Raw genomic sequence first — 15,427 nt, 5'->3', positions numbered from 1 at the left:
TCATTTTGTAATGTATAAAAATATTGAATCACTATGTTGTACACCTGAAACTAATATGATATTATATGTCAATTACAATTCAATTTTAAAAAAAGACTTTGATCTTTTGTTCTGGAACAAAAAGAATTAAATATGATAAGAATTATAATAAAAGTATATATAAATGGTAACTGTTATAAGGTCACTGAACAGATTATTTTATTTGTCTCTGTCTATATCTAGTACCAAACGTAATTTCTTGCTCTTTAAATGTTGAGCTGAAGAGGAGCCCTGGGAGAATAAATACATTTGTGTTCCTGGGAAAATCAGGGAATGCTTTTCAGAGGGTGGAACTGAGACCTGAAAGATTTTGTTAGTCAAGGGCATTTCAGACAGAGGAAACATGTTGACACAGAGGCATGAAAAGTTGTGATATATTTGGGGAGTGAAATATGAGAAGGGTGGAGATAAGGCTGGACCAGTACTCTGGCCCTGAACGCAGTGTCCTTGTCTGCCATGCCAAGAAGTTTAGATTTTGTCCCATAGGTAGTGAAGCATCAATGAAGAATTTTCAGTGCTTTCTTCAGTTCCAGAACACCCTAAAAATGAAGAAAAGCAAAAAGACTATAAGTAAATGACAGTAATATTTGTATAGAATTTCAAAATTTGTGAGACATTTTTCTGTCATTATCTCTTTAAATCTTCACAGCAGTCCTGCAAAGTATAATTATTATTCTTTAATTATTGATGAGAAAATTATATCTGAGAGAGGTTTGTTCTTTGATTCTCTCATTCATTCAAGTACTGTTTTAGACATTGGAGATATAGTGATAAACAAAATGAAGTCACTTTCCTCATAGAGCTTATGTTCTTCTGAGGCGCTATGCCCAGAGTCATAGCTAAAATGAAGTGAGTTTAGACTTGAACACAATCTGATTCAAAAATCCCACATTCTTTGTACTATACTGTTCTGTCCTAAAGACCATTTGCACCAGTGAATGATGAAAACGTCACTGAAGGCCTTGTGCTTCAGATATGCCTGTAGCTCTCTTAATTAACCTTCTTTTCCCCTAACTACCCAATCTGCTAAATCGTGATGTAGAGGAGGGAGTTGATAAAGGTATAAATCTCATCCTTTGAGAATCCTGGGTATAGTCCTTCCCATTTAACTTGTCTCTCCTAGAATCCACTCTTATAGTCTTATTTTAATGTGTGACTAACAAGGAATTCTGAAACTTGATTTTTATAATCAAAAAATATATAATATGGGATTAATTTTCAAGTTTAATTTGGATGTCACAGAAATATTTCTGGCAACTTAGAAATGGCTATAATAGCTGACTATTTATTATATCTGTAGCAATACCTTGATGATAACACTGTGGAAGCTATGGCCTTTCGGAAGAGTGCAAAGGAATTGTTGCAACTAGCAGCCAAAACATTAAAGAAATTGGGAGTACGGTTCTGGCTGAGCAGTGGAACTTGTCTAGGTAAAATTCTTGTTACTTTACATTTGTCTTTTTGACATTTCATCCTCTTTGGCTCTAAGGATGACTGCTTGAGATGACAAAACATCAGTGGTATTCGAAGCATCATATTTATAGAAAGAATAAACATAGTGCATGGAGCAAGGATTTATTGATTTTTTTTAAAGAAATAACTTCAGAAGCATAAAACAGAATTAAGGCCATGTTGTGTGTCCCAAAATTATAAGTAATTTGTATAAAATTTATATCCGAACATGTAGACTACATGTGATTCTCAGATAATCTTAAGCATTTTATTATTTCTATCCCAAAGGTTGTTATTACCTTAAAAAAAAAAAACTGTGTTCTGTTTCTTTACTTACACACAATACAAATAACTTTCATTGCACCAAAAGTTTCTAAGAGGAAAGGGAATGTCATAAGGTCTTCCACGAATCTTTTCCAGATCATGATTGGACATCACTGTCTTACCACATTCTGTTCATTCTGAGATGGGGAAATGTAGAATCCAAGAAAGATTTCTGGATCTCCTTCTATTGTGCATTAGCTCAAACTCCTTTGGATTTTAGAAGTATTTAGAATTTAACATTTTTTTGTTTTTATTCCCTCTTGTTTATAACTGTAGTTGATTATATCTGTATTTGTTCTATCTTAATTATAACTATATTTGTACAAAAATTAATTTTGTTCCTGCTTTTATAGGGTTACCATATAATTTATTGTCCAATTCAAGAGACTTTTTGAGAGTGAAAGGAGTGCCATTAGTAATTATGTTGGTACAACAGATGTAAACAGGGTTGTATGGTTATCCTGTCAATTAGGCTTTGAGGAAAATTCCCATGGTTCTTCCTGTCAAGGAGCTTCCAGCTAGAGTAACCCCCACCCCCCCCCCAAAAAAGTACATCTCATTTATGTGATACATGCTTTAAGGTTTAACTTTCTGGAGTAAGATTGTTTTATAGACTGTCATCATTTATCATGATATCTTTTGAGTTCTTAGCCCCATGGTTTTCTTGATCATTTATCATGATATCTTTTGAGTTCTTAGCCCCATGGTTTTCTTAATTTAAGGGCATTTATAAAATGAGGGAGTTGGATTAGATGATACTTAAGGAGTCTTCCATTTTTAGTAGTTCATGATTCTTTGATAGATGTGGATTGTAGATTTTTCTTAAACTAGAGATGAGATCCCATGCTAGGCTTCTAAAGATCTATGTTAAAATGGAGTTAAAGTTTAGAATTCCAAACAGTATTTCTCAAAGATAATCATAGACATTTATTTACTTTTTGAATACTTTGAATGGAAGGATTAGAAGGATAATAAGAGAAACTCAGAGCCCTTAGTAATATTAAGGTATAAAGTTTGCCTTTTTAGAACATTATTATAGCCCCAATTTAGAAGTAGATACATAGTAAATATGTAGGAATATCTTTTGACAGTATGCTGAAAATTGAGGCTGGTACTGCTCTTCTTTTTTATGTGATCCATCAGACATGAGCTGTTCAGAGCTGTTAAGTTCTACAAATTACTGCTCAGGAAAGGGATATAGCTTAAGCAAAAGAATTAAATTATATTTTTTAGCATATCTTAAAAGCAACCTTCATTATAAGAGATTTATGATTAAACATTTTAAAAAATAACTTAATGTTTTAAATGGATGGCCCAGTTAACATTATTAAAGCTAATAGTTTATTCAGAAATTACAGTACATCATGAAAGTTTTTGAGGCTGCTGAGTGCTCAAACCAGTAAAAATGAAGGAAGGAAGGAATAAAAGAAGTGTTCTTCAACAAGTGGCTCCTATAATCACAGATATTAAGTTGGGATCTAATTTTTTTTTTAATTTTGGTAAAGCACACCAAGTCTAATCCTGTGAAATAAAATACACTGTTACAAAGACTATCCATTATAATAATGACTAATTTTTTCCAAACTTAAGTTTTTAAAAAAGTTTTCTCATTCTTTTTTTTTAGGATGGTATCGGCAGTGCGGCATTATTCCTTATAGTAAAGATGTTGACCTAGGAATTTTTATACAAGATTACAAATCTGATATTATTTCAGCATTTCAAGATGCAGGACTCCCACTCAAACACAAATTTGGGAAGGTCAGTAATAAAAATCTGATTTACTTCATTAGTAACATGTCTCAAAAGTAAAGTTTATATTAAGCAACTCAGAGATGTTTAAAAGCACTGTATGTAGCATTTTATCACTCATTATCGGCCAGGATGAGTTCAGCTGAAGATTATTACCACTTGTGACTTCTGCACTATTTAAGGAAAACTAGAAAATCTGGCTTTCTATTGACCATGAGAAGGCAAAAAGGAGCTTGGACTCTTGCTGAAGAATTTATTGCCATTATATTAGGCAATAATATAACATAATTAATTAATATAATATATGATTAATATAATCATATATAATCATCTACCTTATTATATATTATACTATATTATACTATATTATATAATCATCTACTTATTATATATTATACTATATTATATTATACTATATTATACTATATTATATAATCATCTACCTTACCTGAAGTTATGTTTTTTCTCATGAGTCATTTAATTTTATGTTCACGTAGGCATCATATTATTATCAACTTGAAACATTCCATTGATTGCTAAGAATTAGAAATACAGGGACTTCCCTGGCGGTCTTCCCTTCCCATTGCCTTCTAATGCAGGTGGTGTGGTTTGATCCCTGGTCGGGGAGCTAAGATCCCACATGCCTCTCGGCCAAAAAAAACCAAAACACAAAACAGAAGCAATGTTGTAACAAATTCAGTAAAGACTTTAAAAAATGGTCCACGTCAAAAAAAAAAAGCTCAAAAAAAATATGGAATCATTTCAAACAGTACTTGGGTTTCTTGTTTATTTCACATGTCCTAGGCCATAGCAGTTTTCTCACAGGTCATCTAGGAATAGGTCATTGTGGCTTAGATGAAATCTCCTTTTAGACAATTTGATTCCTATGCCCTAAGCCTATGATCCCGACAATGACCTTACTCTTAATTTGGTTGTTCCCAGGGAGGTGTTGTCCTGGAAAGCAAGTAGAAGTATGTTTAGTTCCTGGAAAATTACTTCTCTCATCATAATCATTCTAGTTTATTTAAAAATTTAATAAAATATCTTCCTGAGGTGAAAGGCAAAGCAATAGAACTCTAGTCATTCAGCAATTGTTTCCTTAACACTCAGTCTCTGCCTGGCGCTGAGCTCTGCACCCAGGACACAAAGATGAATAAGGTACAGTCTTTATCCTTGAGGAGTCCACTGTCTAATTGGGAGAAAACAAATTCATAAACAACTAAGTGATTAGTGCTGCCACAGACAGATGCACCAAGTCCAATGGGAACATGATTATTTGTAGGATAAGTTTCTTAGGGAAATGCTCTCAGAATTCTTTGTACTTTTTAACTTCTTTTTTCTTTTTTGCATGTATATAATGTATTGATATATGGGTTTCTGTGCCACAGTTCCATAAGTACTCATTTATTGATTGTGATGAGAGACTTACTTCCTGATAGTTTTACTTGGTTATTAAAGGGAATAATTGTTCTTTGCTTACTTTCCTTCTTTAGTCAGAAAGGGGCTCAGGAACAGGATGTTTTGCAGAGTGACCATTTAACTACTATAAGTCATTTACTCTGAGTTGTCATCAGTTGTAAAAAGCAACATTGTTTTATGTGCATTTAAGAAAGAAATCAGTGCTCGCTTCGGCAGCACATATACTAAAAGTGGAATGATACAGAGAAGATTAGCATGGCCCCTGTGCAAGGATGACACGCAAATTCGTGAAGCGTTCCATATTTTTGCAACCTAAGTGTCCATTGACAGATGAATGGATAAAGAAGATGTGGCACATATATACAATGGAATATTACTCAGCCATAAAAAGAAATGAAATTGAGTTATTTGTGGTGAGGTGGTTGGACCTAGAGTCTGTCATACAGAGTGAAGTAAGACAGAAAAAGAAAAACAAATACTGTATGCTAACACATATATATGGAATCTTAAAAAAAAAAATGGTTCTGAAGAACCCAGGGGCAGGACAGGAATAAAGACGCAGACGTAGAGAATGGACTTGAGGACATGGGGAGGGGGAAGGGTAAGCTAGGATGAAGTGCGAGAGTGGCATGGACATACATACACTACCAAATGTAAAACAGATAGCTAGTGGGAAGCAGCCGCATAGCACAGGGAGATCAGCTCAGTGTTTTGTGTCCACCTAGAGGGGTAGGATAGGGAGGGTGAGAGGGAGACTTAAGAATGAGGGGATATGGGGATATATGTATACGTATAGCTGATTCACTTTATTATATAGCAGCAACTAACACAACAATGTAAAGCAATTATACTCCAATAAAGATGTTAAAAAAAAAAAAGAAATCAAACAATGGTGTGCTACTGATGCATCCCAATTTCAGAAGTGCTCCAACTTGAAAAACAGTATCTTGAAACCTATACTCTCTCTGTATAAAACATAAGAATCTTTTGTTTTTTTAATTTTAAAAAATGTACTTCCTTTGTTTCAGTCTGTGAAGATGTTCATCTTCTCCCTAGGTAGAAGACAGCTTGGAACTATCTTTCCAGGGAAAAGATGATGTAAAACTTGACATTTTTTTCTTCTATGAAGAGACTGACTATATGTGGAATGGAGGCACTCAGGCCAAAACAGGAAAAAAATTTAAGTATGAATCAGATAAGTACTTACAAAAGGGGCTATAGTAATAACTGCAGAAGATAGAAATAAGGAAGTAACTGAAAATGGGGGGGAAAAAAGACTGTCAAGTCTCACTGTTAGCTGATACTTTCTCAGCTTTGCCAGAGAGCCCAGTTATGCTTGAGAAGTGAGGACTACCTATAAGGACAGTCCCTGAGGAGGAAGTGCCCCTGGGCTTGTCAGTCCATAGAGTCATTGTGATTTGGAAGCCCTTGAGTCATCAGAAAAGGAAAGCCAAAATAAGGAACAGAAAAATCAGGCCCAGAGCCTGAGCCAAAAAACTGATTGGCTGTTAGAGCTGTAGGAGCTTGATAATTTGATGAGAATGGGTAAGGGTCAGTAAGAAGGAGATTGTTAAGGTCACATGAAGTTTAAGTGAGGAGATTGGGATTGGCTGGAGCTGAGGTCATGAATGCTGGGCAAGCTCTGGAATGTGCCTTTAACACATAGACTGAGGGCTAATCCTTAAAGGATAGTGATCGGGCTTAACAGCTACCATATTTTGTCAAATGTAAGGTGATATGCATTGTAAGATGTACCATTATTTTATGTGCTACCAAGAAAGGAAAGACACTGCCAATTATAATCTTAAGACACATGATTCAGATAGAAAATTGCGGGGGGAGAGTGTCTCAATTCTGAATTAATTGATGGACTGCAATATGTTAGATTGGCATTTTGAACATTTTTTTTTTTAATACTGCCATAGTCAAACTCCTTGATGACGAAAGACAAAAATGAAGTTAGAGTAACTGAGTGCCCTTTATGATGCAGTTGGCCTGTTCACAGTTCTGAGAAAGAGAGAACGAATGTGAAAGAGAACCCAGAGAGCAAGGGCTCTGGAATCAGGCAGACCCCGGAAGCCTCAGCTTCACCCTAATTGTGGCCTTTAGCTTTTCTGAACATTAAGCTCCTCATCCATTAAATTTGAGTAGTACTACTGTGTATCAGGCACTACTATGAACATTTTTCATGTATTAACACATCTAATCCTCATAACAACTACAGATAGTCTATGAGACACTGAGAATTTAAGTCGTTTGTTCAACATCACAGCGAATAAGTCAGACAGCAGCCTGTCTCTAGAGGTCATACTTTTAATCACTACCCCCTACTGCCTCTGTAATACACCTGACAGTATGAGGTACTTAGCGGAATGCTTAGCACTTATTATCAGTAAGTGGTGGTTACCATTGTTATTATTATTTAATATTATTAATATTATGATTGCTAATGTGATTGCTATCGTTGTTGTCATTCTTATGGTTGTTATATGACCAGTAGCATAAATTTCCCTCACCAGCTAGCTGAGATTGGGGCTCCTATCATTGAATAAATTTGAGCCATTGGGAGCATTGGGGAATGTTCTACATAGCATAGAAGAAGAATTCCAAACTTGGACTGGTTTCTCCTGGGTACTTAGACATACCCTACTGGGATCACTGAATCTGTTTGAAGGCAGGGAGTCTCCGTGTAAGGTTGAACTGGTTCTGGAGGTTTGAGAGTAATCCAAACCTTTTTCTCAAAGTAATAAAGTATCCCAATTGACCCTGATCCTGGAGCATATTCCCGAAACTCATTTATTATAAAAAATTATTTTGCTTTATGACAACAAACACCTTCATGCTGAGTAAGCTCAGATTATAAGATAGAAATTAGTAAGTTAATGAATTTGTAATTGACACTCTCACTATGGCTAGGTGAATAGGGAGCTAAGTGTTTTTGACATTTAGCTATAGTTTGTTTATTCAAATATGATAAAGATGCCAAATTTAACACATAATTTAGAGGCTTTTTTTTAAACTAGGAAATAGTGTAGCATAGAAATTAAAGGCATGGAGCCAGTCTGCTTGCTTTTGAATCCCAGCTCTCTGTTTTATCAGCTATATTATCTGTACCTAAGTTTCCTCAAATGTAAAATGGGAACAATAATAGAAATTCCTACATAGAATGGTTTTAAGAACTAAGTGAGTCAATACACAAAAAGGGTTTTGAAGATAATTAAGCATGTCCTGAGTGCTAAGTAATTATAAGCTGCTATTATTAATACTCTCTGTAGCAGTAGTATTTCTCTTCTTAGTCTTACAAGGAATTTACAGATCAGAAACCTATATAATTATCTCAATATTAAACTGCCACACCTATTCTTCGAGAACTCATATGAGAATGTCACCTTTGTTCTAAGAAAAGTAATTTCTGAAGCTTGTATTATAATCATGTTAGTCTTAATTTTTCTTCTAAGGCTTTCTTAGAAGGATTTTTTTCTTCTCACTGACATGATCCCATGTCAGACCTCAAAAGAACTATGCACTTCTAACTACTACATCTCTGGCTAGAAAAGTCTTCTTTCATTGTGCTTTAACTGCTTTTTATGGTAGCAGTGTTTGGGAAGTGGAAAGTGTTCTGATTATTTAACGAGAGAAATGAGCAGTGATAGAACTGCCTGAACAGATGGTGTGAGTCTCAGATTTTCTATCATGTTACCGTAACCTTAAAAGGCAGAGAAGAGAAAAGGGGATGGTTGTGTGGAGTAGTTTCTTTGGAAGATTCCCCCAGCCATATGCCATTTTCATTCTTTTCACTACTATTTAAGGAACTATAGAATTTTCACCACTATTGTTCCTAGAGGGAAAAATCTTTAAAGCTAGTCTAAGGGTCTTTTTATCTTTATAATATTCTACTTTTTATTCATGTGTAGTTTATTCTGAGAAAAAGCTTAATAATAATTTAGGATGCTTACCATTTTTTGAAAAGGTGAAGAGGAATGAGGAAGGAAGAAAAAAGTTTCCCCTTTCAAAACTTTATTCTGCATGCCTTCAGAATGATGTTTTTGGTCATAAGATTTAATAATAATTACAATATTGATAGCAATGTAAAGCTATAGCTACCAGGTATCAGCTAGATATCAGGCACTATGATAGGTAATTTATTATTTAATCTCATATCATCCTCACATTATCCCTGTGGGTTAGGTGTTCTCACTCCCAGTTAGTTATGAGGAAACTAAAGCCCAGAGAAGGGAAGTAACTTGTCCAAGGTCCTCTGGCCATTAAGGTAGGGCCAAGATTTAACTTCAGACCTGTTGGATTCTTAAGCCTAAATGCTTCCGTCTAAGAATTAATAGGTTAAATGAGTTAATGTATGTAGTAATGCATTTAGAACAGTACCTGCCACATAGTACTGTGTAAGTATTAGCTACGGCTGCAACTATCATTACCATATTATTATTCTATTACTATTACTACTCATATGTTGCACTGATACAAAACACTGGTCCTTCAACACAGTGGTAACTTGGATTAGTTACTCTTTGGGCAAGCATTTTCTTCCCAGGTCCCATATTTCTTCCATCTTCAATTCTTACTCTAAATCTATACTTTCAACTAAAATCTAAATTCCATTCTTAAATCTTGTCTGGATTTTTAATATTTATTTTTCTTCTTCAAGTTCCAATCGCCAATAATAAAAAGTGATGAATATATTAACTATGCCTCCAGATGTGAAATTGTCATTCCAGAACTTCAGAGTTCTTACAGATGCTGCCCAGGTTCCTTTGGGTTATTTCTTTCCTTCACATCTGAATCAACTGATATAAGTAGAGGCCAGAAGTTTGAGAGGCAATAATAATGGTAATAATAAAAATTAACTTTTATTGAATATTTACTTTGTGCTTGGCACTATGCCAAGCTTTTATATGCATCATCTCATTTAACCCTCATCACAAGTTTATAAGGGAGATTTACTGTCACCTCATGATAGGGATGAGGAAATTAAGGCAGAGCTAAGCCTCAGACCTAGGGCCATATCACTTCAGAGCTCATATTCTTACCCATACAGAGTGTTAGTGTTACCACAATCTCTATCATATTGTTAATACTCCCTCCATGAAAGTAGCCCTTCTATTTATTGACATTGTCAGAATATTACAGCTACCTCTGTATCCTCTGATAGGAAATCTGCTACCCCTGGGGCTACCTGTGGCTTACTTAGGCCTTCTGATATGTGCAGCTTCTGCTTAGTGTATAGATCTTCAAAAAATTTGGATTTGTCCTCTGTGAGACTAGACTCATCCAGGTGTGACTCCTATATAATTTAACATTTCGTTTCTGCAAAATTTATTTACTAACCGCTATGTGCTAAGGATTCTGATGTGAATATAACTTAGTTTCTGCTCTCAAGGATCTCATAATCTAGACCATGAAACAAATATTAAAGTACTCTGTCAGCAGGGTGTGATTTAAATAGGTGTCATGTATAGTTGTGATACAAATCAACTATCTAGAAGCAGCGACAAGGAAGTGTGGCATAAAAAATAGAGAAGTTTCTTAGGGAGACTTAGGAGGAATATGGAGAAAGGTCTAATAATAGGTTTATATAACTATTATTCTATTTAGATTATTCCCATTTTTTTATTATTAAAAAATTCTGTGAACATCTTTATATATAAAGTGAAAGCTTTATTAGGGGTCGTTTCTTTGAATAGATTCCCAGAACTGGAATTATTATTATTGCTTGATTGTGCTATTTGAGAAAAAGAGGAGTAATTGGTCAATGTCCTGATAAAAGTACAAGATTTTACTGCTCAGTGTCTTGTTTTTCCTTTGACTCCTTAAGTCTCTTTGCAGCTGTACAGGTCTCCTCAGTCATCTTCGTCAGCTTGCTTTATTTTACCTGCCTTTTTCCCCCCTATTTTTTAAAAATAAATTTCTAGTTTTGTGATAATTTTAGATTCACAGAAGATAATACAGATGAGTTTCTGGATACAGTCACCCAGTTTCCCCTAATGTTAATGTATTGTTACTGTGGTACATTTGTCAAAACCAAGAGACCAGCCTCGGTGCATTACAGTTAACTAAACTCTAAATATTATCTGTACTTCACCAGTTTATCTAATGTCCTTTCTCTGCTCTAGGATCAAATCCTAGACACCACAGTGTATTTAGACCCCAGCCTTTCGAAACTTGATTTCAGTCCACGATTTTAAGTGTGTCACTAGTAGTGCCAGGTTATTTATTAGACGTCATCTCATGTCCCAGTTCTGCCATTCGAGGGCATCTGCCATTGAGTTGCCTCCATTTTGAGGTTGCTCCTCAGTACCTCTAAATGGAAATAATCTCCCCTTCCTCTGAATTTCCATAGATTTTTCTTTTCCCTTTACCTCTTTTATGCTGTATTTGGGTACTTCTGCTGATTTTTCTGTCCTTTCTGAGTTATAGGTAGAATCGGTCCTGATAAATCTGTCAGGCTGAGTGAGACCTGAACCCTACTTGAAATTAAAACCAGTTCCTCTTAAGCACAGTTTACAGTGTTTCGTTAAGATGAAAGGGTGACACCAGATTGATGACTTGATCCAACGGAGCACCTTTGGAGAATCAAAGCCATAAAGTTAAGTCACCCCAGTTGTTTTCAGTCACTGCTTCAAAAGAAGTTAAAGACTGGTGTTGGTTGTTGAATCCCCACTCATAGACTCTCTCGCTCCATAGATTGATACTATGCTTCCATAGTTCTAGCTCTCAAAAAACACATTTGTCTTTTAAGTACTTACAGCTGTGAAGCTAAAAGGCAAATTTGAATAATTTCTTTAAATGAGTGCATTTAAAACATTAGCTTTTCTAAAAATGATGTTATATTTCCTACTTTGTTTATACCTTCATATTTTACAACATTTAGATTATGTCTTAGGTCTCCTTAGTAACACCTCCAAACCATGGAGGGAAGAACATTGAATGCATGTTATATGGTAATTGTATTCTTATACAATATATAGAAGTGGCAGTTCTTTGTATAGTGAGCTTTATTTGTTTTTTTAAGAGAAGACTACCTCAGAATGAATAAATAGCGGGCCTTTCACTTATATGAAGTAAATTTGGTTTTTTAAGACTGCGGTATGTTTTGTTGTTTGAATATAATTCTGTAAGAGATTCTATATGGTAGTATTCTGAGAGAAATAAAAGCAAATTTTCACTAAATGACTTCTACACAAATGTTCACAGCAGTTTTATTCATGGTAGCCAAAAAATGGAAACAACCCAAATGCCCATCTTTTGGTGACCAAATAAACAAATTATGGTATGTTCAAACAGTGGAATTCTACTTAGCAACAGAGAGGAACCAACTACTAATATATGCAATAACGTGGGTAAATTTCCAAAAGTTATGTTACGTGGAAGAATTCAAATAGGAAGAGTAGGTACTATGTAACTGCATTTATTTGAAATTGTAAAGCAGGCAAAACCAATCAAGAATGTGAAAAGGTCATTGATCACCAGGGGCCAGGGTGGACTGACTGCATGCCTGCCAAAAAGCACAGGGAGCTTTGGGAAGCAGGGTGGTAGAAATGTTCTGTATCTTGATTTTAGTGGTTACCCAGGTATATGCACCTATCAAAACTCAAAATGGGTGCATTTCATTATGTGTAAATTGCAGCTTGAAAAACTGATTTAAGAGTTTGAAAGAGAAAAAAATTCTGTGACTTAGAAAATTGATACTAAGAGAAAAGAGCTCAAGATCACAAGTAGAAACAGAAGGATATCTGGGACCAGAAGCCATGAATTTGATCAAGGCAGACCTAATTGCAGTGATAAACTTGGAGCCGTTTGCATCTGCTTGGACAAATTAGATAATCTGAGATCAAAATAAACGAAGCCTTTTGTATTTAGTATGAAATTTGAAATCGTAATTTAATCTCCTTTTTTCATTATCTATTATATCCAAAAAGGAATCCTATAAAAATTGTCTGAGACAAAGCAAGCACAGCTGGAGTCTAATTACTTGTTGATGAGCTATAGATATAGTTTTTGGAAGTTACGCAGTAGAAATAAAAATGCCTTGAGGTTTTTCCCTCTGGCCTTAAAGAAAAGTCTTGTGCATGCTTTAAATGAGTAGTCTTTGATATGGTCATTAAGTATGTGCATTCAGGTGTTAAATGATAACTATCCATACAAGCTTTAATTTGTCTACTCATTGGTGATATAAATTTCTTCTACTTCACTAGTTCTGTCCTATGGAGATTGCATAGGAGAGTTTGTCAATACGATAGATGGAATCACTCAACTTACAGTGGAAGTCAGCAGAAAAACAAGGTTCAATGGGTAGAATTTTATCTTACAAAACATGTATATGCTATATGTATACTGATTATATGTTAGAAGTTTGGGACAGGATTGGCATATGGGATCTACAAAGACCTCAGAGAGACTATATTCCAGTCCCGTCTCTGAAAAGTGTTAGCCATTCCTCTATTACCCCTTTGCTTCTGTATAATCAGTGGTAGGATTGTGAGAGGTTTAGTGGAAGAGATGGTTAAAAAAATACTAGTCAGCATGCTGTAACTTTGGTTTTCAAGTGTTGGTTTTTAGGGAAGATCCAGTGGTTAGGACTCCACGCTTCCACTGCAGGGGGTCCAGGTTCAATCTCTGGTCCGGCAACTAAGACCCTGCAAGCCACATGGGGCGGCCAAAAAAAAATCAAAAACAAAAGAAAACAAAGAGAGGCTTCCCTGGTGGCGCAGTGGTTGAGAGTCCGCCTGCCGATGCAGGGGACACGGGTTTGTGCCCCGGTCCGGGAAGATCCCACGTGCTGTGGAGCGGCTGGGCCCGTGAGCCATGGCTGTTGAGCCTGCGCGTCCGGAGCCTGTGCTCCGCAACGGGATAGGCCACAACAGTGAGAGGCCTGCGTACCAAAAAAAAAAAAGAAAAGAAAACAAAGAGTTGATTTCTTAGAAATGCTTAGAAAACTGTGGGCAAAATTGATGCTGATGACATATAATTAATGTGGCACAATAATTCCTCACCTTGCCATATTCCCTTTGCTCCAAACACAAATCACTGATGAATAATGTCTAAAAGGCATAGCTGAGCTAAAAGAGAATGAAGTAAACGATGAAGAAGGAGTATATAAAGAGAATTTCCAAATTAAAGACAGGCAAGCAGGATAAATAATAAATCTACATCTAGATACTTCTTAAGGAAACAGTAATACCAAAACCAAAAAAATTTTATAGGCTACCAGAGAAAATAGATTGCTCATAAAGGAACAGCAAATATACCTTGGCTACAATAGAGGACAGAAGATAATGGAGTAACATCTTCCAAAAGCTGAGGAGAAATAACTGTCAACTAAGAATGTTACGTACAATTAAAACTAATACTCAAGAGGGAGGTCAAGATAAAAGCATTTGCATATGTACAAAGACTAAGAAAATTTATGTCTCACAGATCCACACTTAAAACTGTATTAAAGAACACAGAAGGAAGATATGATATATGTGAAAAAATGGTGGACACACAAATGGATAAAATATGTCAGTACATTTGTTAGCCATTACCTGTTTACCAAAAAAAAAGACGTGTCAAAAATAAGTTGAGGAGGAGGCGATTTGTTAAGTGTTCAAGGAATAAAGTATACTAAGTCCCATGTTTAGGAAGAGGATAGAGATTCTGTATACATTAAGTCCTTATTAGAAAATGTTGTAATGAAATATGTTTTTTGAAAAATAAACAGTAAATATTACAAACAGTAATTACTACTGGATAGAAATATTATTTATAACTTCCAAACAAGCAGAACAAAAGATAATTTATAAACCTTTATCATTCTAAATGAAAGTAGGAAAGGTAGAACAAAGAAAAAGTATGGTAAACTGAAAACATGTAAAAATAATCATAAAACTAGTCAGCATTGTTATAGCACTTACTATGTGTGTTAGATACTATTCTGAGCACTTTACATTTATAATATTTTTCATTCTATGCTAACATCTCTCTGAGGTACTGCTAGTACCCTCATTTTATACATGAGGTTAAGGCGCAAAAACATTGACCAAGGTCACACACGACAGTAATTGGTGAAGCCAGGATTTGAGCCAGATAGTCTGGCTCTAGAGTTCAAAATATGTCCAAATACATAATTTATTGCAATAAATATTCACAGATTAAGCTAACCTACAAAAAGATAAACAGTATCAAATGAGATAGAAAACAACATTTAACTATAAAATACTTGGAAGAGGCACACCTGAAGCAAAATCACATGGGAAGGTTGAAAATTACAGGAATAGAAAAAATATACCCCAATATTATTAGCCAAAGAAAATTCTACTGTAATTTTACTATCAGACAAAATAGAATTTTATTGGGTTGTGGTGGGGGAGACTGTTAAAGGATTAAAAGGCCCACTACATAATTTTACAAAGGAACAGCTCACCAAGAAGAAATAATATTCATGACC

General features: G+C 35.1%; 1 protein-coding gene, 1 long non-coding RNA gene and 1 other non-coding gene across 11 annotated transcripts in view; 2 read left to right on the top strand and 1 right to left on the bottom strand.

The window, feature by feature from the left end:
* The window catches only part of FKTN (fukutin), an 89,414-nt gene that overhangs the window by 47,122 nt on the left and 26,865 nt on the right, over positions 1 to 15,427 (top strand). For 7 of the 9 annotated variants that reach the window (XM_067743760.1, XM_067743759.1, XM_067743758.1 and 4 more), the window contains 3 exons: positions 1,340 to 1,469; positions 3,440 to 3,573; positions 6,040 to 6,167. In XM_067743760.1, coding sequence (XP_067599861.1) covers positions 1,340 to 1,469; positions 3,440 to 3,573; positions 6,040 to 6,167 — 392 coding nt within the window. The remainder of the gene's footprint in view (positions 1 to 1,339; positions 1,470 to 3,439; positions 3,574 to 6,039; positions 6,168 to 15,427) is intronic. The other 2 variants (XR_010944929.1, XM_067743761.1) reach the window with 2 other exon arrangements.
* LOC137228475 (U6 spliceosomal RNA) lies at positions 5,184 to 5,290 on the top strand. Its single transcript, XR_010945265.1, has one exon. It is a non-coding gene; the product is annotated as a U6 spliceosomal RNA (small nuclear RNA).
* LOC137227607 (uncharacterized) overlaps positions 12,942 to 15,427 on the bottom strand; it is an 83,438-nt gene continuing 80,952 nt past the window's right edge. Inside the window, exons 2-3 of the long non-coding RNA XR_010944931.1 lie at positions 13,992 to 14,057; positions 12,942 to 13,870 (exon numbers count right to left, since the gene is read on the bottom strand). This is a non-coding gene — a long non-coding RNA (uncharacterized lncRNA). The remainder of the gene's footprint in view (positions 13,871 to 13,991; positions 14,058 to 15,427) is intronic.

The sequence above is a fragment of the Pseudorca crassidens genome, chromosome 7, assembly GCF_039906515.1.
Source record: "Pseudorca crassidens isolate mPseCra1 chromosome 7, mPseCra1.hap1, whole genome shotgun sequence".
In the NCBI taxonomy this organism is placed as follows: Eukaryota; Metazoa; Chordata; class Mammalia; order Artiodactyla; family Delphinidae; genus Pseudorca; species Pseudorca crassidens.
Note: the sequence above shows the minus strand (reverse complement) of the source record. Positions and strands in the feature narration are given on the sequence as shown.